The sequence below is a fragment of the Mchenga conophoros genome, linkage group LG23 (genome assembly GCF_057382185.1).
Source record: "Mchenga conophoros isolate Kocher_MC1m ecotype Shallow Benthic linkage group LG23, M_conophoros_male_GT1.1, whole genome shotgun sequence".
Lineage (NCBI taxonomy): Eukaryota > Metazoa > Chordata > Actinopteri > Cichliformes > Cichlidae > Mchenga > Mchenga conophoros.
In genome coordinates, this window is record NC_140547.1 from 21,311,947 (window position 1) to 21,337,711 (window position 25,765).

The 25,765-nt window shown below is 39.4% G+C and overlaps 1 protein-coding gene across 1 annotated transcript; it reads left to right on the forward strand.

Moving 5' to 3' along the window:
- Positions 1 to 617: 617 nt before the first annotated feature.
- On the forward strand, positions 618 to 21,914 carry LOC146547167 (NACHT, LRR and PYD domains-containing protein 3-like). Its single transcript, XM_085265850.1, has 14 exons — positions 618 to 743; positions 6,760 to 6,897; positions 6,982 to 7,080; positions 8,009 to 8,107; positions 9,763 to 9,861; positions 10,531 to 10,609; positions 11,692 to 11,920; positions 12,085 to 13,894; positions 14,163 to 14,336; positions 14,626 to 14,781; positions 17,412 to 17,585; positions 18,127 to 18,282; positions 19,945 to 19,991; positions 20,155 to 21,914. Exons 2-14 carry the CDS (start codon positions 6,809 to 6,811, stop codon positions 20,706 to 20,708), a joined length of 3,765 nt encoding a protein of 1,254 aa, XP_085121976.1. The 5' UTR covers positions 618 to 743; positions 6,760 to 6,808; the 3' UTR covers positions 20,709 to 21,914.
- Positions 21,915 to 25,765: the final 3,851 nt, after the last annotated feature.

Sequence of the window (25,765 nt, forward strand, 5' to 3'; positions counted from 1 at the left end):
GTGTTGTAGTTGTTTTAGGATTAAACGACCTGCTCCCTGTCTCTGCTTTCATCTAGTGGTTAAAAAATGCCCTAATATATCTGTAATGCTGGGTTACTTTAAATGAAAGCAGGTGATATTCTAAGTTCAAAAGTAAATAACAAGCTAATACAATAAGAATTCTACAAAACCTGTTAGCTAAACTGTGGACGTGAGCTCTGTTATACCAGCTGTTTATGGTTGGTTATTAACATTATTAATTCATTATACCATGGCAGCTCATTGTAAATTTTATGAAAAGTGATAAGAACTCTGTTTATGATTAATGGTATTGAGAATGCTGTTAAATATTAAAATAAACATATTCTGTACTGGGGGTTTTTTTTTCTTTTTTTGGTACCGATTGGAAGAAAACAAATTCTGCATTGCATATTATCTTGTTAATATATATTTTTATCTAGCTATTGCACACATATCAATCTTCTCTGTATTTCTTTAAACGTTTGGATGATTTAAAAAAATATGAATGCTACAGGTGAAAGTTTAAAGGCTACAGTCTGTAAAATTAATTGTGAAATCTAAAGGGAGACGTCGTAGCACACCCACTCGGTTGGTTGCATCGGACAACGCGCGCGCTACCGTACTGGACAGGGCGCGCGGCTTTGATCGAGTGAATGGTTCGGGGTTTGCCCCCAAACGCCTCTTTGATTGGTTCTTTTCATTTCGATGGAGCTCATTGAACAGAAATGTGTCTCCTGTAGGAGGTAAGGGATCAGTCTTTCGTGATTTCCTCGATAGCTCACGTCAGTTTGCGCAGTTGGCGTTAACGGACTGAAAGCTGCAACTGGGAAGACGGGAAGAAGCTGGCTGGCCGCTGGAGAACCTCGGACTGCTTTTATTAAAACTTCGGAAGCTTAAAACCTTTTCTGCGTTTGTAACTCGCGGTAGTTATGATAACGATTTACAAGACTTAACGTCTCTTTATTTATTTTATCCTTATGATCTGAACAGGAAGTACAAGGACAAGCCAAGGCTGACGCAGACAGATTTGATTAATAAATCCCTGCAGCCGCTCCTTAACATAACGACGTATCCGCGTCTGTCTGTGAGCAAACAGGAGAAATGTCTGTGCTGTGTCTGTAGTTTTTTATCTGTATGGGGCATGTTTCGCATTTTGTGGGTCTCAGTAAAGTTTATTTGAAAAGGAGGGAGGGGACTCCCAGCAAGTCCCAGCCTGCCTTATCATGCGTTCAAGTCCTGTAGAAACTGAAGAGTGGCAAGTCCCTCCTCCCTGCAGTCACTGACAAATGTAGTAGGTGGTGGCGGTCCTAGCCTGTTTGGCGCCCTGGGCGAACACTCCCTCTGCCCCCCCCCCCCCCCCCCCCCCCCCACACACACACACACACACAAAACATATTAAGGATTGTACATTAACATAAAAACATAACATTAATGTAGTTACTATGGACTTAATGCATACATATTATTAAAATATGGGCTATAACAGTTGTATTGATGTATAGCAACTTGAAATGCTCCCACAAATGGCACTACAACATGTAAAAAAATAATATAAGCTCTGGCAGACTTGGTTCTATGGTAGGTCTTAAAGGGTTAAATAAATATCGTCAAATAATCGAGATCTCAATTTCAGTGAAAATAATCGTGATTATCATTTTTGCCATAATCAAGCAGCCCTACCCATACAGAAAAGAAATAGTAAAAACTTATATGTGATTACTCATGAAAGTAGCCACTTTCATGAGTAAATCATATAAGGCTTACATGATTTACTCATGAAAGTGGCCACTTTCGCATTACTTTCATACATTGTTTTAGTAAGTATCCAAAACATACAAGTTTCATTATATAATTTTTCAAGGGATCTTATATCTGTTTTCACACTTATATGCTTTTCATACAAGTTTCACACAAGACAGATACAAACTTTATAAGATTTATATATATCTTTTCCATATGGGTAATCTTTTGCTCGTTTCTCCTCCTTTTCTTTTCTCTTTTTTTCTAAACTGAGGACCTGGTGGCTTTGAACTTTTCTTGTCCATCTTCCATTGGTTTTAATTTTGCACTCCAGTATGAACACCCATCCCTCATTCAAATCATGAATACATAATGGACTTGGATTTACAACATTATAAATGAAATGGACTCTATTTGGAAGCAGCAGGGCCCCCTCCAGTCCTTTCGACGGCTTGTGTGTGAGACTTTAAATCATCAAACTGTAAATTTTACATTGTGATTGATCCCTTTACCCCTAGTCCTAAAGTGTATATTTATTTTCTTACTCTTCTTATATATCCTCCTGAGACCCAGCAGTTCATTTTTGTGCACTGTAGTACACATTTAGTTTTTGCTTGTATCTCTCATACTCTACATGCTACTCTGCTAAGTCCTGTTGTTTCTTAGAGAGGACAAGTGTACCTTTAAAATGATGTCACATGTGTGGGGTGTGGCCTTGCCAACTATCCTTTTCCCTCCTTTTCAAAATGGCTGGCATCCCTACAAGCACATTTTATGGAAGAAGGAAAGGTAAGCATGATATTTACATTTAAAGTGTTTTTGCAACTCATATTTTGATAAATTTTCAAAAATAAACATCTAGTAAGTAATTTGAGGAAGTTTTCAGAACTAAGCTTATTTAATTTCACAGAGCAAATGACTAATTTATTAATGTGTACTCCAGTGCACGTCAGGACTTTGTACTTATTTTTATTTCACATTTTTCTAGTAGACAGCTCTTTGACAGAGGCAGAGAGAATTCTTAACAGAATCATTGAGGGAGATTCAGACATAGATCTTTCAGAAGATGAGAGTCATGTGAGCCAGACAGGAGAGGGTGAGAACCCAGATGAGGGACCAGACGAAGATGACCAAGATGCAGGGCCAGATGTAATGGAGAAAGACACAGGGCCAGCTGAAATCTGCCGTCGTCCTATCTGGTCCAAAACCAACATGTAGGAGAATCTGGAATTTTTGATTTTGAGTACAAAAGTACCAGTAACATACAGAAATGTTTTACAGTAAATTAATTTAACTTGTAAAGATAGTGTAAAAGTGTTTTAAGTGAACTATATCGGATATTTGAGTATAAATAATTTTTCTGACTTTTGTTTTGCTAAGTAATTTTTCTTTATCTTAGGTTCATGCCTGTGTTGGAAGAATGCAGAATTCGAGATGATGGCACACTAATGACACGTAATGATTGGAGCCCACAGCAGTATTTCCAGCAGTACATTGATAAAAAACTAATTCAGGACTTGTCCTTCTTCACCAACCAGCGTATGGTACGGGATTCAGGGTGTAGTTTAAACACAACACCAGAGGAGATCAATACCTTTTTAGGAATCTGTGTACATGGCATGCCTTGGATATCCGAGAATTAGAATGTACTGGGCTGCCAAAACAAGAGTCGCAATTATAGCTGATTCCATGACACGTGATAGTTTCTACAAGATCAGGTCCTCGCTGAAAATGGTTGACGATCTCAGTGTGCCAGAAAGCGAAAAGAAAAAGGATCCCCTGTGGAAAGTCAGACCAGTTCTAAAGAGGGTCCTCCAAGGTTGCCTCAATCTGCCCAGGCCAACAAAGGTCTGTATTGATGAACAGATCGTTCCATTCACTGGCCAATGTCCAGTTCGTCAGTTTGTACCTGGAAAGCCAAATCCAACAGGATTAAAAGTGTTTGTTCTTGCAAGTCCAGGTGTGTGGTAGGACTCGACTTAAGCGGTCAAAGAAGTGCAGGAGACTGATGCTGTCCAGTGTAGCAAGTGATTTATTCACCATTCTGTGGCCCAAGAATATTTACAAAGAAACAAATAAGAAACTCAACTCTATAATAAACTCAATTCAAATAAACATAACTGAACTTAAATCAACGGAAATTAAGGTCAAACTGCACACAGCTACACTGACCTGAACCCTTCTTCTGAAACACCTGAGTTCGTCTGCTTAAATAGTCCCCTTAATCAAACACTTTCTCCTCTGGACTATTCCATTCAGTAGGTAGGTGAGATGAACATGATTATATTCATCCTCTACTACTCCTCTTGACTGGCAACATAAACTCTGGTGTAATCAATACATATCACAACATTAAATCTATTTCTTTATAAACCCTTTAAAATCAACTTTATTAAATTATAAGAATTCTTCCCCTCCTGCCCTTGGTCTCTTCCTGTGACCTCAGATGAACCCAGAAGGTATAAAGCAGGAAGTAGAACTACATTTCCTCCTTTTGCTTCTGGAAGACAGGTAGGTAAAGGTAAGTTCAAACAATACAAATTAACAGTTGAAATAAATAACATGTTAACTTAACAAACTTGCATGAATTGATTTAAACCAAGATGTTATATTATATAATCTGTAAAAGTGCAGAACATAAACAAACCCGGGATAGTAGATGTTTGCCTATTGCAGATTACATGTGAAATATGGTTAAATCAAAACAAGAATGTTAACTAAGAATGTAGACAAATGGTCTTCTCACCCACTTTGTCACAAGGTGGTTTAGTGCTTGATTTTGAAACCTACATGGGAAAGAACACCTTCACTCAAGTCCAACAGATGGGAATAAGTGGAAATGCAGTCTTGCGTTTAACAGAGACACTTCCTAGAGGATCACTAGTCTACTTTGACCGGTATTTTACCACCATCAGTCTTCTGGATGCTCTTAAAGAAAGGGGCCTTCTAGGTACAGGAACAATTCAAAAGAATCGAATCCCAAAAGAGTGCCACTTCACTGCTGACAACATCCTGAGCTCAAAACCAAGAGGTTCGTCAGAAATGATTGTACGGAGACCTCATGAAATGGCAGTCACCAAGTGGATGGACAACAAGCCTGTTGTCATGGCATCAACTGCTCATGGAATTGAGCCCCAGGATACCTGTTCCAGATGGTCAAAGAAAGAACAGAGACAAATCCAAGTCCCAAGACCTGCAGTGGTTGCAGAATATAATATCAACATGGGAGGGGTTGACCTATGTGATCGCATGCTCAGCTTCTACAGAATATCTAGCCGGACCAAGAAGTGGACTGTTCGCACCATACTTCATTTCATTGATCTGGCCATCACCAACTCATGGCTTCAATATCGACAAGACAGCGAGGCCATGCAACAAGCTGAAAAGAATACACAGTACCTGGAGTTCAAGCTCCTCTTGGCTGAAGAACTGATAAACAAGGGACAAACATGGGAACAAGACCTAAATAATACCAGTGATGAAGAGTTCTCTCCAGAAATCAAGAAAAGGAAGCCCCAACCAGATGAGAGTGTAAGAAAATATGGTGCACTCCACTTGCCTGAAATGGTTAACAGCCCAAGGCCTTTCAGGTGCAGAATGCTTGGGTGCAACAGTAAAACATATGTGAGATGTGTGAAGTGCCAAATGTTCCTCTGTGTACCCAAAAAATCACAGTGCTTTCTTAGATATCATAAATGAATGGACTTTTGTGAAATAAATAAAAAAAACCCAGTGCAATCAGTTGTTCCTAGACGAATGGCCTACAGCCAGTGAAATGTCAGTGACTTCTAAGTTGACCCATGATCTACTGTTTTGTGATGTTTTTATGTAAATATGTTTTAAAATCCTGCTTACAAAGATTTCAGTGCAGCATTTAATTTTTTTAATCAGCTCTTGAATTTTGTTAGTTTCACATTCGGGATCAATGAACTCCCCTTGTGCACTGGAGTGCACATGTTGTAAAATTTAAATAAAATCTGTTAAAAACAAAATTGTTTTTGCAATGTGTTTTTTACCAAGCCAATACTTGATTTATATTAAAAAAATCAAAATCAAAATATTTTTTTTTCCTGGGTCTCAGGAGGATATATTGTTTGTTTACTTCCACTGCTGTAACTGGAGCCTCGTCCTCTCGTCTCTCTATATACTGTACTTATATAGCGGAGATGACAATAAAGTTTTACTTTGACTTCAGCAGCGAGCAGGTGCACCGAGGGCTCTCGCGCTCACTTTTCATGTACAGAATTTCGAAAAAACATCGAATTATAAGCCTGTATTATAATGTCTGGTGTTTTCGTGTTTGTTGGTTTGACCTCACAGCCGATTGTTCATTCAGTGGGCTGGTTTCAGTCCTTATGCAAATGTATTGTTTATGAGATTGGGGAAACCTGCAGTCAGCTGAGTCTGAAGAAGTCACTTGGATGAGTGACTAAATGTTTCTCCCACTGAAAATGCTGCGTCCAGATGAACAGAATCAACTTTTTTAAAGTGTTCTTGAGAAATAGCTCTCCAGGCTTTCCAAAGGTCTTTTGAAAGCTCTTCTTTACACGTTAGCTACTTTTTACTCATTTTCAGTCCAGTTCTTATACCTGAGCCTTCAGAAGAATTTCTTTTTATCGTTTTTTTGCTAAGCCACTGTAGACTGACGTACGAATCATTCAAGCATAAAAAGGCATCTAACCCTTGGGTTAGATCAACTTGGCAAAGAACCAGTTTAAATTAAATTAAATTTAAATTGTATTTTTGGGTATTTTGTTAAGATAAAGAGACAATTTGTTCTCATTTCTGTAATTTAGTCTATTAAATAAAATGACATAATATAAGGTTTTCACTCAGCATGGTTTGCAGCATGTCCTTTAAAAGAAAAAAAAAAGAGTGATACATACTTTCAGTTATCAACTGAAATGTTTGAAAATGGACTGGAGGTTCCAGTTAAGCTGAATGTATCATGTGTGCTGTGCTTCATGACAGGAGGATTTCAGTTGATGTGCACACGAATGATTTGTGTTTCCTCTGCAGGTGAAGGTAGAAAGTGTGTGTGAGCTGTTGTGGATGTGAATTCAGCAGCATGGATCAGTGTGAGGACAGAGAGGAGGGAGTCCCTCCCTCTAAAACCACTCTGTGTGGGGAACATGAGAGCCAGACCAAAGCTCAGAGGTGAGATGACCATCTCTAACTGTCCATGACTCTAATCCATGTCAAAGCTCAGCACTCACATCACTGCTCCATCATTATTCACAGGAACCAATCTGGAGCTGAACCCAGCTGTGTGTCCTTAAAGAGTGACGGGTCAAAGAGTATTGGTGGCAATTTTAAAGAACAACCCTTTGCTGCAGAGAGGTAAGCTGATAGTAACGTGAACTCTGATAGCAAACAATTTGGTGTCTGATTTAAATGAACTACTTGATGATGTTTCATTGTCGCCAAAGTAATGGTAAATGGCCTGCATTTGTATAGCGCTTTTCTAGTCCATAGGACCCCAAAGCGCTTTACACTACATTCAGTCATTCACCCATTCACACACACGATAGCAAGCTACATTGTAGCCACAGCTGCCCTGGGGCGCACTGACAGAGGCGAGGCTGCCGGACACAGGCGCCACCGGGCCCTCTGACCACCACCAGTAGGGGTTAGTATCTTGCCCAAGGATATTTGGCATGCAGCCAGGATGCAGCCTGGGATCGAACCACCAACCTTCTGATTAGTGGCCGACCTGCTCTGCCACCTGAGCTACAGCCACCCCATATACGGCCTCCCTATACGGGGTCATATGACTGTTGGGATTTATTTGTGTAAATCTGTAGTTCTCCTTAGATCTTCACTGAGTTCTTTGAACTTTCCTATTGTGCAAAGTATTAGTGAATCTAATGAGTGCTTTAAAACAAATCCCTTTTATACTGCCAAATAGAAACCTATCAGAAATTATCAGTTGGACCTGGCTGCAACAACAGTTTTATGTTTAGAAATCAAGGATATACTGTCCACTTTCATATCTGTCTCTTTGGCAGTAAGTGGTTCTTTGTTGTTTGGTTTGTAAAGCACTTTATAAGTGAGGCCTCGCATTACTTTTCTTCACTTATGATACAACCCAATATCACGACAAAGTGTGTAATAGATACGCTGTGTGTGCACTGTGTCCATTTTACACTTTGCTATGAGAACAGAGCCAGACCAAAGCTCAGAGGTGAGATGACAATCTCTAACTGTCCATGACTCTTCTCCATGTCACAGCTCAGCACTCACATCACTGCTCCATCATTATTCACAGGAACCAACCTGGACCTGAACCCAGCTGTGTTTCCTTAAAGAGTGACTGGTCAAAGAGTATTGGTGCTAATTTTAAAGGACAAAACTCTGCTGTGGAAAGGTAATCTATATCTGTATATATTTTTATTTTTTCAGTAAACTTTCAAACACTGTTAAAAAAAACAATTCTTTGATCTTCGGGCTGAAGGAAGAACAACACTCGGTGTTTTAATGCCCACTCAACAATCTCTTTAATCAATACAATTCTCTTTATTCCATACAAACTCTTTGAGCAATACAATCATCTGGACGGGAGATGTGCAGAGGAGGAGGTCCTGCAGATCTTGAAGTGTCTGACAGTTACACACACTCTTATAGCCTCGACCCCCACCCGAGTCATAAAACCTAAACATTCACATTCTTTCTCTCCCTCTCAGGCTATGTCCATCATTTTCTCTCCGTTTTGGCCTCCTGTCCACATTGAGACGGCATTTTTGTCACGGTCCTGGGTCAGTGACCCAGTGTTTTGAGTTTCTTGCGCCTCTGAGTTTTTTGTATTATGTTCTTAGTTCTCTTTGTTGTCCCAGCTTATTCTTTAATGTAGTGTCTTAGTTTCGTTTTCTTGTATTCTGTTTAGTTCTCTGAGTATTTAGTAGCTGCCCTCTGTGTCTCTTTGTTGTTGGTGTTGTCTGTGTTTCTTAGTTGCTCTGTCTCCCCTAGTCTAGTTCGCGTCTCTGTGTCATACTTCCTGTTTTACGTTGAAGGTCCGTGTCTTATGTGAATGTGTTCAGTTTACGCTTCCTTGTCTCGTCAGTTCTTATTTCCCCCAGCTGTGCTCTCCTTCTGTGTCTCATTCCCCTCGTTACTTCCCAGTGTATTTAAGCCCTGTGTTTCTCTGAGTCAGTGTCGTGTTGTCCCTCATGCTGTGTGGATCTCCCTGTGTCTCACTGTGAGTTTTAGGTTGGTGTTTCCTAGTTTAGTTTGTTTTGTTTTTTTTCCCTGCCAGCCAATAAAGCTGTGACTTTGAGTTGACACCTTGAGTCTGAGCGCCTGCATTTTGGGCAACTCTGTCAAAATGACTGAAAACGCTAGTGTGGACACGGAGCATTTTCGTATGAAAACGCCGTTTTCGAATATCTCCGTGCTAGTGTGGACGTAGCCTTAGTGAGCTTCAGTTATGACCTTGGCTTTCAGCATGTTTTGTTCTCCCTAATCAGACAAAGCGGGCCGTGATTCTATGCAAACAGTATTTCTTTATAAATCAGCAATATAAGGTATCATGAAACAGTGTAATATTCCATTCCTGTCTTTTCTCAACATAAACAATCCATTAATTTTATTACATGTACATGGGGATTTTCACAGCTCAGCATCCAATATCAAAATCCGCTGGGGCCGTCCCAGCAGCACACATTTATACACAGACATCAACAACCTTGTGATCCCTCTCTGTCTCCTGCCTCCCTATCTTGTGTCCTTGCTGCCCACTTCTTCGCACACTATATTCTCCTGAGTTTGGCTTACCAACTCCTTATCCCACTAACGGCAGCTTTCTGTCGCTCCTGCTTCTCACATACATCTCTGACCTATTCTTCCAATTCTATGTGTGTGCTCGATGTGTGAATGTTTAGTAACTTGACCTATGACCTACTTAAATGAATAATGAATATAATGCTTTACCATGGTTCAACAACTAAATCCCAACTACTGCGATAATACGATAATCTATTCTCACACAGCTCAGCACTCACATCACTGCTCCATCATTATTCACAGGAACCAACCTGGACCTGAACCCAGCTGTGTGTCCTTAAAGAGTGACTGGTCAAAGAGTATTGGTGCTAATTTTAAAGGACAAAACTCTGCTGTGGAAAGGTAATCTATATCTGTATATATTTTTATTTTTTCAGTAAACTTTCAAAAACCTAACCACTGATGTAAGAGGCTTTTCTGTCAGAAAGCTGGTCCAGCAGGTGTAAACTTTGTACTTTGGCTCAGAAAACAATGTTGGTAACAACCAGTCGAGTGGCATCAGGTCTTGCTAAGTGGAGGCAGCCCTTACTGCTATTAAGAATTGGATGTCAATAGAGACTCTTTTTTTTTTTTTTTAACCAGCTGCTCCTAATTGCCCCACCATTTAGCCACCGAACAAAGGGCTATGGGGCTTTTGCCATTTTACTGGCAGTCTTTGTTTTAGAAGCCTTTGAAGTTAAAATCTAAGCCACAAATCACTTATAGGTTTCTTTCTTGATGGCTTAGGTAAAGTCCAAGAGACTATTTTGCACCTAGTAGCCACAAATCAATTATTAATGTCTCAAAGAAGTCCATCAGTGCCGTGATTCTATCTTATATGAACATCTGTCTTAGCTGCTGGTAATCAAGCTAAAACAAATCATTCAACAATTCAAATCATCACTGTAAAAAATTCTAACACTGGTAAAACATGATTACATGGTTTTCCTTTCCTCTTAATTAGGAAGGTGGGATTGTAAAATAGTTTTTCTGAGAAGTCTTTTTTTCTCTCTTATTTATTCATCTCTACAGAGAGAACAAGAATACCTCAGAGGTTCCCAGTGATCAGCCTCCCCAGGAGCATCAAGCACACCTGGACTCCATATTTATGGTCTGTAAATATACAAACAGTACTTTACATCTGTTCACAGTCATTTCTTAAAAATTTTATGCATGTTCTTACAACCAAACACAGAAGCAAAAAGCGTGACTATTTTTGAAAATAGCTTCAAAATTCAGATGGTGCAGCAGCAAAAATATAACTGTATGGTATTTACATTGTATTTCAAGCTCTAATATTTCTAAACCACTTGTTAGTTTTATTTAAAAAATACTTTTAAATCGTTACAGAAAGTTGTATTATAATAAAGTGGAAGCAACTGGAAATGAAAGTCTGACTGCACTGTGCCAAATGTAAAGTTTAGTGGAGGTTTGATTATGGGATTTGTTTGTTTTTCAGGGTTGGGGTTCGGCTCCTTAGTGCTGATCCTGTGTTTTTTCACAAAATTGTGTGGTATGACCAAAGGTCTCCACTTTGGTGTCATCCATTCAGAGTCTTGTGGTTTGTTTGGATGCAGCTTTACAAACCTAAGCTGTGCTGTTTTCTTCTCAGAAAGGAGAGCTTTCTCCTGACAACCCTTCTAAACTTGCAATATTTGTTTCTCCTTTTTCTAAATGTACTGTCATAAACTTCAACTCTTTAGCTCTTGTGTTTTTTTTTTGCTGTTTCTTTGAGAATTGTACAGTCTAACCAGGTTTGCCGCGACATCCACACCTTGGAAGACTAGCAACTGACTTATTATTTTCCACTTGTGAATAATCTTTAGGATGGTGGCCTTCAAATTGTTTTCAACTTGCTTTAAAACTCTTCCCAGATTGATGGGTGTGAATGCCCACATAAATGCAGCATTGAGTGCAAAACAAAAGAAATGGTGTATGCAGACCTGCAGTGCTCAGCAGGAATCTTAACATTCCCTGAGACATTTTCCTCCATCACCAAGGTCTAAAGTTAATTTATTCAGCTTTTAAGGGGGATCTAAAAACAGCAAACTGACACCACACGAAGCCCTGGAATGATGTATAAATAAAACAGATTTTAATTCCAGCTGGATTGTAATTGTTTTCAACATGGTTCTGATGTTTGTATCTATGATTTCAGATTTATTGAGTCATTCATATAAATTTCTGTTCCAGCTCCTGGAGGAGAAAATCATCACTTTTGTGAAGAATGAGTTAAAGAAGATCCAGACAGTTCTGTATCCAGATTATTCAGAATGCTTAAACTGCCAGACGGAGGATAAGGAGATTTTGGAGTGTGAGGATGAAGAGCAAAGGCGTACCAACAGAGAGGCATTTATAAAGATCACACTGCAGTTTCTGAGAGGAATGAAGCAGTATGAGCTGGCTGACCGTCTGCTGAGCAGTAAGAGGATTTTTCTAAACATAGAAGCTGCTGGTTATACTAAGACATTTACTAATGTCTGAAGGATTACACCAGCACATATGTAAACACTCATTCTTTAGAAGAATTAAATGGTGGGATATTTAATATATAACTTAATCAGGTAACATATTGTCTGTTTTCAGGCAGATTTGCTCCAGTTTCTCAACATAATCTTAAATCTCAACTGAAGAAGAAGTTCCAGTGTCTGTTTGAGGGGATCGCTAAAGCAGGAAATCCAACCATTCTGAATCAGATCTACACAGAGCTGTACATCACAGAAGGGACTGCAGAAGTCAATGATGAGCATGAGGTCAGACAGATTGAAACAACATCCAGGAGACGAAAACCAGATGGACCAGAAACAACAATCAGACAAGAAGACATCTTTAAAGCCTCACCTGGAAGAGATGAACCAATCAGAACAGTGTTGACAAAGGGAGTGGCTGGCATTGGGAAAACAGTCCTAACACAGAAGTTCACTCTAGATTGGGCTGAAAGCAAAACTAACCAGGACATCAAGTTCATATTTCCATTCACTTTCAGAGAGCTGAATGTGCTGAAAGAGAAAAACTTTAGCCTGCTGGAACTTGTTCATCACTTCTTTACCAAAACTAAAGAAGTAGGAATCTGCAGCTTTGAAGACTTCCAGGTTGTCTTAATTTTTGATGGCCTCGATGAGTGTCGACTTCCTCTGGACTTCCACAAAACTAAAATCCTGACAGACCCCACTAAGTCCACCTCAGTAGATGTGCTGCTAACTAACCTCATCAGAGGGAACCTGCTTCCCTCTGCTCACCTCTGGATAACCACACGACCTGCAGCAGCCAATCAAATCCCACCTGGGTATATTGACATGGTAACAGAGGTGAGGGGGTTCACTGACCCACAGAAGGAGGAGTACTTCAGGAAGAGATTCAGAGATGAGGAGCAAGCCAGCAGGATCATCTCCCACATCAAGACATCACAAAGCCTTCACATCATGTGTCACATCCCAGTCTTCTGCTGGATCGCTGCTACAGTTCTGGAGGATGTGGGGAAGAAGAGAAAAGAGGAAACAAGGACAGCACTACCTACAACCCTGACTGAGATGTACATCCACTTCTTGGTGGTTCAGGCAAAAGTGAAGAAGGTCAAGTATGATGGAGGAATGGAGACAGATCCACCCTGGAGTCCAGAGAGCAAACAGATGGTTGAGTCTCTGGGAAAACTGGCTTTTGAGCAGCTGCAAGGAGACAACCTGATCTTCTATGAATCAGACCTGACAGACTGTGGCATCGATATCAGCGCCGCCTCAGTGTACTCAGGAGTGTTTACACAGATCTTTAAAGAGGAGAGAGGGCTGTACAAGGACAAGGTGTTCTGCTTCATCCATCTGAGTGTTCAGGAGTTTCTGGCTGCTCTTCATGTCCATCTGACTTTCATCAACTCTGGAGTGAATTTACTGGAAAAGCAACAGGAAACCACCCAGAATTTGCAAGAAGAAGAATCTGCAGACACTTGCTTGTACAAGGGTGCTGTGAATAAGGCTTTACAGAGTTCAAACGGAAAACTGGACTTGTTCCTCCGCTTCCTCCTGGGTCTTTCACTTCAGACCAATCAAAGTCTTTTACATGGGCTGCTAGAACAGACAGGATGTAGCTCACAGACCAATCTGGAAACAGTTCAACACATAAAGGAGAGGCTCAGTGGAAATCTATCTGCAGAGAAAAGCATCAACCTGTTTCACTGTCTTAATGAACTAAATGAACATTCTATATTGGAGGAGATCCAACAGTCCCTGAGATCAGGAAGTCTCGCTGCTGATAAACTGTCTCCTGCTCAGTGGTCAGCTCTGGTCTTTATCTTATTATCATCAGAAAAAGATCTGTTTGTGTTTGACCTGAAGAAATACTCTGCTTCAGAGAAGGCTTTCCTAAGGCTCCTGCCAGTGATTAAATGCTCCAGCATAGCGCTGTAAGTCATAAAGTTTTCATGATTTAAACACACTGTTTTTGTTATTCTGTTTAGCACAGTTGTGTGCTGTCTAGTTTGATGTAAGATTTATGTGCCAATTAGAAGCTGCACTTAATGTATAAGCTCATTATGTCATCGGGTTTCTTAGGGTAAACTGGTAACGATTTAGCATGTGCTAAGTTGATGATTTATATAGTCCATGTATAATCAAAAGTTCATGCTGTGCAGTCACATATTATTATTTTCTTGTCCATTGTTGTCTCCTCAGACTTGGTGGATGTAACCTCTCAGACAGAATCTGTGAAACTCTATCCTCACTACTCAGCTCCCGTTCCTCTTGTCTGAGAGAGCTGGACCTGAGTAACAACAACCTGAAAGACTCCGGAGTGAAAGTACTGTCTGGGGGACTTGAGGGTCCACACTCTAAACTGGAAAAACTTAGGTTACGATTCTTCAAATCTTTCATGATATGTGTAAAATTGTTCTAGTTGAGATCCTAGATATTACATATTAAATTATCAGGACTTTCTCACTACTTTCTTTTCATGTGGTCTGTTTAGGATCTTTTTTTTCTCTTTAATTAAAGAAATGACACTCATGAAGCACTTTGAGAGTTCAGGTAGAGTAGACAAGCGCTATCTAAGAACCAGTACATTTACCATTTACCACGTGAGCACCAGTTCAATTTTTTCTAATTGTTTAATAGTTTCTGTCATGTATGCTGTCTGCAGATTGTCAAGTTGCTCAGTCACAGAAGAAGGTTGTAGTGCTCTGACATCAGCACTGAACTCCAACCATTACCACCTGAGAGAGCTCGACCTGAGCTACAATAATCCAGGAGAGGCAGGGGTGAAGATGCTGAAGCAGCTCCGACTGGACACACTCAGGTGTGCAGAGGCTGTTTGCAGCCACAGTGTCTGATAGAGGAAGATGATTTTGAAAGTTTTTCTTACAGTCACACATAAAGTAGCCTTTTTCATTTAGCTCATTATAGGAATTCTACTTGAACGTGAACAAGAAATAAGTGAAGGGTTTGTGAATCTGTAGCTTCGTAGTCTCACGCAGCCTATTTGTCCATATGCTTATGAATATAAATGCGAACCGAATAAGCAGAGGGTATGTTTTGAGGATTCATATGTTCCCCACCACCTCTGGATAACAAGCCATGCCAAGTGTTTTGGGAGGGGTTTGTTTTGTTGTTGTTTTTTGTTGTTTTTTGTACTGGTTTACTACTTTACAAATGACTAAGCTGCTAATGTTTTATTACTATATTTGGCTGCTTTTAATGATATGGACAAGGAGGATTGAAAGTGGACTGCATTACTTTGAACCACTATTTCCAAAGAACATGCTTAGGTTGGGCGATATGTAAAAAAACTTCCAACCGATGCAGGTGATATATTCACGTATGCACAGACTTTTTGATGGGCGGAGCAATGTAATGATGCACATATTGATTTGCGCGTTTAGAACACAGATGAAGTCCAAACATGGACAAAGTAATTGCCAAATTGCACACTGGAGGAAAAGGCACAGATAGAAATAGACTGTTACCTCAGTGAAGAGTTGTTTGGTCGAGTGTGTAAAACAGATAAACACTGGAAATGCCTGTAAACACGGTTATAGTGGAAAAAATAAGCCAGTTTCTCTTTGTTTCCTTCCCCACCATAGTGGGTTTTTTTATTTGATAAAATGCTTTTGTTTTTTTTTAACATAGGCTACTGCTGTTCTTTCTTTCTCTTATTTGAGTAAATCGCTCCAGCACTCTAAGGAGGGTGCATTTGCTCACAGCTGAAGGAGGGTGACGTTAAAACAGCGCTATTATTTGTTTCTGTTGACTGCTTCTGTTAGCTTCAGCCAACATTATTAGCAAATAAATAAATAAATCACCCTTGTAAAAACGATTGAGCCTATTGTCAATAGTCGATATATTCCTCCAATCGCCCAGCCTTAGTGCATGCAAATAATTTGTATTTCAGTTCTCAACTTTAGACTTTAACTTTGTTATACAGGTAAAACAATTTATTGCAATTAAATTACAATCAATTGATTATTATTGTATTCACCCTCTGGAGTCGACAGACGCACCGGCGCATCAAAATTACATGACCAATTTAAGACGACACAGCTACAAGATGCTGCGACTCAGTCTCCATTTCAATTTGGGTCGAGAGTACGGACTTCAAACGATATACCAGTTTTTGAATTGTGTCAATGGGCCACGTAAAGCCAGGGTTATGATAAAAAATACACGCAATGTTTTTTCTGAACAAAACAGTGGTGTTTACAGCGGGAAGAACGGTAAAAACTGTGTTTTCTACAGACAGCGCTAGCAAACACTCGCCACTTGTGAGTGAAAAAAAGGAAAAAACACCCCTTCCCTATTGGTGTTAGAGTTTACCATGCGGCACTTGGTTGTTTAGGGAGAAGGGGAAGTTTTAGGAGTGACACCCGCGACGGAAAGCGGGCGAGCAAAAGAAAGAGAGAGAGCAAGTTTTCATATGTGAGACATTAGTGACGTTTAGCGTGTTTGGAGGCTAGAGTTAGTGTGTTGTGTAGTTATTGTTTTGTATTGTGTGTCAGTTATACTGCTGAATGTCACATTTGCTCCAAAAAAGCCATCAAATGCAGATTCCAGTGTAAACGCTGTTCCCACATGGAAAACAGGACTGATACACCTCCTGCTGTCAGACCTGCAGGGTTTAGGCCTGTGGTGTTCTCCTCTGTTTTATACTGAACACAAACTAGTTTTTTGGACTCGCACAAATAATTTGTGTGCCTTCTCATCTGATGCAGCACACATGATTGTTCTGTAAATAGATTTAAATGGTTATATAAAAAACGCCTGAGGCCTTGGCTGCATTTTTAGGTAAAAAGTACCTTATAACTTTGTTGTTTGCAAAACTTGTGCATAATTTTTAGAAATGTACAATTTCTATTTGCATTTCAAGTTATGAAAATGATTCGTTAAACATGTTTGTGGGTTTTACAGTAAAAAATATAACTTTTTTCTACTCAGATAAATTTTTTTGTCTGAAGTTAGATCAATTGTGTTAATATAGTATGCCAAAATGAAAAAATAACTCAAATTTCAAATATTTGAGGTTGTGCTGAAAATAATGATACAAAATAAGGCAAGATAAACAGTTTTTTTAAAGGTGAAATATAGAGGTAAAATCAAAAGTAGTCAAAAACGGCCAGTTATACCCTGGACCCCAGAGGGCTAATATTATTGTAATAAAAATGAAGTATAAAGTATAAAATGACCATAAATACGTCACTGCGATTTAGTCGGATGTTAAAAAATATAAATTTTATTTTGTACAAATAATGCACAAAGTGTATAAATAATAAAATGTCTTAAGGATATTTGGAATAGACCAGCAAGGATTTAGCATGTGCACAGTTAATAATCAGTATAGACTGCACATTTTAACGTTTTTTGTTTGTTTGTTTGTTTGTTTATTTTGGTTTGTGTGTTTGTTTGGGTTTTTTTTACCTCTTGTTGTCTCAACAGACTAAGTGGTTGTAACCTCTCGGACAGAATCTGTGACACTCTATCCTCAGTTCTCAGCTCCCACTCCTCTAGTCTGAGAGAGCTGGACCTGAATAATAATGACCTGAAGGACTCGGGAGTGAAAACACTGTGTGGTGGACTAGAGAGTCCATACTGTAAACTGGAAATATTCAGGTCAGGATTCTTCAAACTTTTCATATAAAGTCCATTTAAATCATATTCAATGCTAACCTATGTGGCTAACCATGGCTAACCAGGACTATTGTTGATTTATTCTGCTATATTCTGCTATATTATTAAAACTTTATCTAATAACAGGATTTCTTTTCACACAGACTGTGTAGCGTCGATTTGTTGTTTTTAATTTGATGTAATTTATTACAGATGTTCACATTTTCCTCAGAATCAACTAGTAATTCACACCAGGCTTTTTCATTGAGAGTAATTATCTGGTCAACTTTTTAAGTAGTGCTTAAATCCCTACAAAACTAATGACACTCATATGAGCATCAGTTCTACTTTGTGTAGGGCTTGTCCTAATTCTTACTTTAATAGTTTCATTAATTGAACAAATAAACTTTTAGCTCAAAATATCTCTGTTAAAGCTAACTCTGCGCTTCAATCGATCACATATTTGTTAAATGGAGGTATTGTTTCTCGCTATTTGACTGCGTCACTGTTCTCTTATAGTATCTGTCACATGTGCTGTCTGCAGATTGTCAGGCTGCTTGATCACAGAAGAAGGTTGTACTGTTCTTATCTCAGTGCTGAACTCCAACCATTCCACCCTGAGAGAGCTCGACCTGAGCTACAATGATCCAGGAGAGGCAGGGGTGAAGCTGCTGAAGCAGCTCCAACTGGACATACTCAGGTATGAAGTGGCCTTTGGCAGCCAAAGTGCCTGGCAATGGAGAAAGAGACACTCGAGGAAATAGGAGAAATTTCTTCACTCATCAAGGAGCTTTTTTTTTTATATATATAAATTTTTGCTCCAAGCCATATAAAAGAAAAACAAGTCTTACATTTGTGTGAATGTTAAATAAATGAACACTGGTTTGTTTGTTTGTTTGTTTGTTTTGTTTTTTTACTTTTAGTACCACACACTGCTGTGCTTGAGGCTAGAGTGGTTTATTTAATATCACATTAGGATTTTTATTTGATTGTTTTGCACAAACAAGGATTGAAAGTTCTCTGTGTAGCTTTTTTTATAATGGCAATATTTTTTTTTCTATTACTTTATGATTAAGTAGACCAATATCGATATAATATTTATAATTCATTTGTCACAGTGAGCTGAAGCAGACTGTTTGAATTTATGAAGAGTGGACCCAAAATGCAGACACAGAGGAACGTGGAACCAAAATTTGAGTATTAACAAAAAGCGAGCCGTTTAATGTGGCTGATGAAGAAATGAAGAAAGTAATATATAAGGCAAACAAAGACAAGAATAAACAATAACCTAAACCGAGGAAACTAAAGATAAACATAAAAAACAAAAACATGAAAAAAAACATGAAACTTGGCATGGATACAAAGATACCTGGAACATAGAAATATGGCGCAAAAGACAAAAGATGGCCTGACACTGAACAAAGGAAGACAGAAGGCTAGTACGCAATCAGATAATGGGGGGATGGGGAATAGGTGGGAACACAGCTGGAACAAATCAGACCTAACAAGACAAGGGGAAGCAAAACACAATAAAACAGGAAACGGCATGGAACGCAGACATGACAACATGGACAAGAAGACAAGAAACATGACAGACTAATAAGGAAGACATACGTGAAACATAACTAAACTTAAGGCAACCAAATGATAATCTTATTACACAACATACACTAAACAAAAATATAAACGCAACACTTTTATTTTTGCTCCCATTTTTCATGAGCTGAACTTAAAGATCTGAAACATTTTCTACATACACAAAGGACCCATTATTATCAAATATTGTTCACAAATCTGTCTAAATCTGTGTTAGTGAGAACTTCTCATTTGCCGAGATAATCCATCACACCTCACAGGTGTGGCATGTCAAGGTGCTGATTAGAAAGCATGAATATTGCACAGGTGTGCCTTAGACTGCCCACAATAAAAGGCCACTCTGAAATATGCAGGAAGTGTTGTTTTCAATAAATTGCATGATCAAAAAATTTTTTCTTCTTAACATCCAACCATGCAACATATAATTTGCATATTTTTGGTGCAGCGTGTTTTGGGGTTTGAAAATGTTGAAACGTTTCTCCCACTGAAAACGCTACATCCAGATGAACAAAATAAACTTTTGGAGGTTTTGATCAGGAACTTTTTAAATTTGGTATTAGTCAGTATAATGAGGCTTTAATTATCTTTCCAGAGACTGATCTAACTCAGGGTCTCTCATCCAGTGTCCTGAGCTTTCAATGTAAGCTTTCACTTTCTGTCATACAGACTTCATCAGTGTCTAACAGTATGTGTATGAGAGCGATGTAATGTCCATGTGTGCGTGCTGAAAGAGACTGTGCTGGTCTGACCCCCCTCCTCCTTTCAGGGTGGAGCCTGCTGGAGGCCGATGGTTGAGACCAGGTCTGAGGAAGTGTAAGTGTGTTTTTAATGTGATTCATGAAAACATTCAACCATCTTCAAACTGTCACATCACTCATTCACATCTCTGATGTCAAGAGTCATTATCAAAGTGTCAATCAATGAACGGATGATGGATCAATAACTGCAGCTGGACTGTGTTTGTTCTCTCCATCAGATTCCTGTCAACTCACATTCGACACAAACACAGTGAACACAAAACTGAAACTGTCTGACAACAACAGGAAGGTGGCACGTGTGGAGGAGGATCAGTCATATCCTGATCATCCAGACAGATTTGACTTCCATCCTCAACTATTGTGTAGAGATGGTCTGACTGGTCGCTGTTACTGGGAGGTCGAGTGGAGAGGAAACGTTTATATATCAGTGAGTTACAGAAGAATCAGAAGGAAAGAAAATGCTAAACATTGTTTGTTTGGATGGAATGATCAGTCCTGGAGTTTGTATTGTACAGATGATGGTCCTCATTCTGTCAGGCACAACAACAGACAAACATCCATCTCCTCCTCCTCCTCCTCCTCCTCCTCCTCCTCCTCTGTCTCTAACAGAGTAGCAGTGTATGTGGACTGTCCTTCTGGCACTCTGTCCTTCTACAGAGTCTCCTCTGAAACTCTGATCCACCTCCACACTTTCAGCACAACATTCACTGAACTGCTTTATCCTGGATTCAGAGTCTTGTTTGGGGCCTCTTTGAGTCTGTGTGGCATTTGATAAGAATCTTCACCTGTTTGAGATGCACAGAAGAAGAATTTAGAAAATACTCAGACATTCACAAGTTTAGTGAGCAGCCAGGCTTCAGCCTGATGTCTGATTGGGTGCGTAGCCTCCAGCTTACTTCCACATGGATGGCGGTCGTAGCTCAGGAGTAAGCAACATTTTATTTATATGGCACCTTTCAAGACAAGGATAACGAAGTGCTTCACAATAAAATTTAAAAAACGGAGCACTAAAAAAAAGACTTAACAAAAGCAAGTCTAAGATGATGAGTTTTTAGTTGTTTCTTAAAACAACTCACAGACGCTGTTTCTGGAAGTGTTCCTGAGCCCATGCACTGATATTTTATTGCAGCGCTAATGAAGGTAATAGCAATCTCACTGATCTGAAAATGCCACCAAAAACGCAAACTCATGAGTTGAAGAGGAGTCGGAGGAGATCATGAAATCGCCAAATTTCATTTTGGACGAACTGAGCAAAGTGGCTAAACAGCAAGGTATGCTACATGTCCTAATAAATGAGATTAAACAACTAAAAAAACCTGATAAAGGAGAAGGACAAGAAAATAGACGGCTTGGAACAGCGGATCGAGGGCCTTGAACAATACACAAGAATGAGTATTTAATCATAAGTGGACTAGAGATGTAACACTGAACCTACACCAGATCAACAGCTGGCAGAGGTAGAGACGGTGAAGATGCCCCAGCAGAGGAGCTGCAAACACTTGAACAGCAAGTGATAAATTTCTCCAAATGAAGAATGTGAGTATTCAGAGACATCATATCACAACATGTCACATGCTCTGTATAGATAGTAAAACAAAGCCCATTTTGAAGAAGCTAAAGAGGACTGGTGTGTATTTCCAATGAACATTTAATGAAAAAAACTGCTGAAATTGCAAAACAGGCACGTAGCCTGAAAAACAAAACAAGATATAAGCACCATGACCGAGGAACTGCAAAGTAATGATAAGACTCCTAAAGAAGTGAAAGTTCTGATAATAAGAGAACTCAGCGACTTAGAACAATACAAACGATCAGGAGTCTGCTCTTTACTGGAAATGTGATGACTGGATATTATGAATAATGGATGTGGAAACATAAATGACAAGGTTGGATTATATGTTTCCATGAAGAGGAAGACTTTGATTATGAAAAGGACTATCAAGGTGGTTATAATTTCTAATAAATACATTACTTTTAATATCGCTGTGTGGTTTTCATCTGTAAAGCTGAATAAGATCAGAACAAATGTCAAAAGAACAAAAGTGAGGGCAGAGGTAAAAAATGACATGATATTTAGAATCTGCATATATGATTCCCTATATACTTTAATGTTGTTACAAGCCTGCAGTAAGAACTGCAAAAACTGTTTTAAATAGTTGTATATAGGATTATTATTATTATTATTAGGATGATTATTACTTTGACCTTCAGCTCAATCATTGACCTTGAAAAAGAGGTCAGAGGTCAAATGTTGCATGATATTGTAAATCTTTCTATGGGACTTTCTATATGGTGACATTTCACACCACACTTGTAAGAATCACAGGTTCTGAGTTATGAGGCTTTTTTGTCAATTCTCAAACAATAACTCACTAAGCTGACCTTGAAGACCTCAGTGGATGTAAACCAAATTTTAATGGATTGTTAACACCACCCCAATCTCCAAAGTTTTATCAGAATTCATTCAAAACCTTTTGAGCTGTCAGTAGCCACTGGAGGGTGCTCTAACACTGCAGATAAACTGGAGGAAGACCTCGTTAGCTCATTTGGTTATAACTAGAACAGATATAACAGTTGTGTTTCATAAAGATGCTGAAAGTACACTTCACACGTCTGATGACATGAAGCTGTTTTTCAGACTTCCTTAAACTCCTCCTGAAACACGAACACACCGATATGCATATGTGTAGATTTCAGAGGGCACACGGGGGACACTCAAACATGTGCACATCCTAGTGTACATTTTAAGTAAACCACACAGAGATGTATTAAAATGAATGAATCTATGAGTGATGTGACTTGGTGACACATTTAATCAAAGTTAAATAAAATCAGCTCGTTTTCTGGCTCAGGATGAATTTGATTTTAGGTGTTTGGACCTCCTCGCTGTCAGCAGGTGTTGCTGAGTGTCTGTAAATCCTTGTTGTCTCTAAACTATGCTGCAGTTAGTGATGAGTGTGCGTTCATCCATACACACCGAGCTTCCTGCCTGTGTCAAGGAGCTGCTAATTAGCCTGTGTGTAATTTTCATTGTTGCCAATTACAGCCAGAGGGGCTCTGTGCGTGTGTGTGTGTGTGTGTGTGTGTGTGTGTGTGTGTGTGTGTGTGTGCGTGCGTGTGTGTGTGTGTGTGTGTGTGTGTGTGTTTACATTCAATGCTAACGAGCCGGCATGCCTTGCCAAGCGGTTGACCCACTTCCCAAAAGGAGGTCCCAAAGGACTAACACACATGCGCACACACATACACACACAAAACCACAAAGTAGTGGGCATGTCCATCAGGTCACATGATCACATCTCTCAGCCTCATCTTGAATCTTAGGGTTGAAGGACTAGTTTTGCTTAGGAAGCTGACTGAGGTGGCCTCAATGTTTCCTTTATTATCTCCCTTAGCAGAGAAAACACTGGAGCTTCTCTGAAAAGAAAGGACATAATTCCATCCCATAATTCACAGTGACACTGTCCTTTTCATTTCCTTGTGATGTAGACCATGTAAATGTGAACTATTAGTGCATTTTCCATTTCATTGTAAAACCCACTGATTTGTTTTGAAAGTTAGACTGTTAAACACTCACATTACGCTGCTGTGATAAAATCCTCTGTGATTGCATGAAAAACATACGTTTATATATGAACAGTTCCTTTAGTCAAGATTAAGAGCTATATTTGCATGATTAAAGTTCACTCCATCCATCCATCCATTATCTGCTGCTTGTCCATGTCTGGGTCATGGGAGGAGCAGTCTCAGCAGAGAGACCCACACCTCTCTCTAACAACGAGGCATTCCCAAACCAGCTGAGAGGAATAATCTCTCCATCTTGTCCTGGTTCCATCCTGCAGCCTCCTCTCAGTTGGAAATGCCGAAAATACCTCACCTCGGAGGCATCTTGGTCAGGAGACGAGGCTTTACTGTCATCTCCCTGTCTGAGAAGAACGCTCATTTCTGTTTTCAGGATTATCATGACTAAATTTTTACTTTGAAGGAGCCAGGACCTTACCTGGGACCTTAAATGGGGGGGGGGGGAATGGGTAAGTATCAGTTAGGAGCACTTAAACTTTCAAAATAAGAGTGTCTGCACCAGTAGAGCAAGATGGACATAGTAGTATCTGTATACTGCATGCAGTACACTACAGCAAAAAGTAAATGCCTGTGAGGCATGCAAACCAATCAGCACTCAAAGGCACCAACATAACCAACTGTAAGTGAACTAACCACAGTTTAAATGCACTTCACAAAGTCTAATTTCAAGTGAAGCCATACTTTAATACATATAGTTTATAAGATTTAAAGCTAAAGCCAAAATACCACAGCAGAACCTTAAATCACCAAAGTTTAAAAACGAGGCTCATCTCAAAGGCAAACCTCAGGACTGATTTACATTTTTTTAAAACAACAACAGAAAGATAATGTCAGCATATTTATTCACATATGTAAAACACTTCAACTACAACAAATTCATTACATGAAAAATTCATGAAATTCATTGAATATGCATTATAATATTATAATAACAATAAAAAGAAGCGCTGCTGTTTCCTAACTCCAACTGAGGTCTTTATCATGTCTTAAAATGATCACAGTGAAACTCCACTGAAGCTCCAAACATTTGGCTTTTGACACTTAAGCTTTAAAAAAGCCACATGGGGAAATGAAGTGCAGTGCAGGTTTTTGCATTTGGTTCCTTGTTCTCCACGACACTGATTTGTCAGAATAAGATTTGTTGCCTCTTTTTCCAGGTGGGCTCACTGAGCGGAATAAACTCCGTCACCTTTTCTGCTCCTTGCTGTTAATCCAATTATCTGCAAAGTGTCCGGACCACCGCCTTCCTCACCTAAGAAAGAAGCCGCGAGCAGGAAGACGCCGCGAGCAGGAAGACGCCGCTCTGTTTGCTCCAGTTTTGGTCCCACAGGAGAACACACACACATATGCACACACACAAACACATTTATCCATATGAAGTGATAATCAGCAACTGCAGACACATCAGGGTCGCTCATCAGTTCACAGCCCTCTGAACTCTTTGTTTTCTCCACTGGCCTCAGCATACATGTGTGTATGTGTGTCATATTCAAATAAAGCTTTATTGAGCCCTGAAGACGAACTCTAGTTCCTCTATTAAGAGGTCAGAACACACACTGAGCATCGTACTGGCGGACAAAGAGTCACAGTTTTTACCTTTTAAGTCTCTTATCCAGCATGTTTGACTGGGTATCAGCCCAAAGATTCAGAACCTGCTGCCACCATGAGTCAGCTTCAGATGAAGAAGAGGAAATGGATGCATGTTCTTTGCTTTTCTTTCTGAAAACTATTCATCCACTCCATTTTTCATTTATCAGGTGTATCACTAGAAACCTGAGGAAAGGCTCTGTCAAATTTAATTTGTTTGGATGAACAGTTCTCACATTTTGGCTAAAATTTGCTTGGCTTTCACAACAACATCACAAATGTGGCCTCATTAGTAGGTGCGTTCAACAAAATCTGCATTAATACTCTGATTATACATTCAGCCTTGTTGCCTTTGGACTCCTTTATTGTCTTTATCTCGCAGTCTGTGGGGGTTTGTTGGAGTTGCATGTTGGTGCAACGCCTCTGCCCTCATCTTAGTCTCTGACAACCTCATTTACAAAGCGAGGATCTTCTTGGTCCACTTGGGGGTTCACAGTGACATCAAATTCCAGGATAAATGCTCTGAGGGATCTCCTGCTCTCTTACAGTCACACTGAACACAGTGACATGTTAAATATTCCCTCATAAACATGCAGCTATAAGGACCTGCTATAAATGTCTTGTGAATTGCATCTGGATTTCTCCTCATTTACTGTAAATGTA

What these genes read in the sequence shown, in the direction of transcription:
- LOC146547167 (XM_085265850.1), top strand. Translation starts at nt 6,809, where the DNA reads ATGGATCAGTGTGAGGACAGAGAGGAGGGAGTCCCTCCCTCTAAAACC. An exon ending in ACCTGGACTCCATATTTATG is followed by an intron (nt 10,610 to 11,691) that starts GTCTGTAAATAT and finishes TTTCTGTTCCAG; the next exon opens with CTCCTGGAGGAGAAAATCAT. An exon ending in CTCCGACTGGACACACTCAG is followed by an intron (nt 14,782 to 17,411) that starts GTGTGCAGAGGC and finishes TTGTCTCAACAG; the next exon opens with ACTAAGTGGTTGTAACCTCT.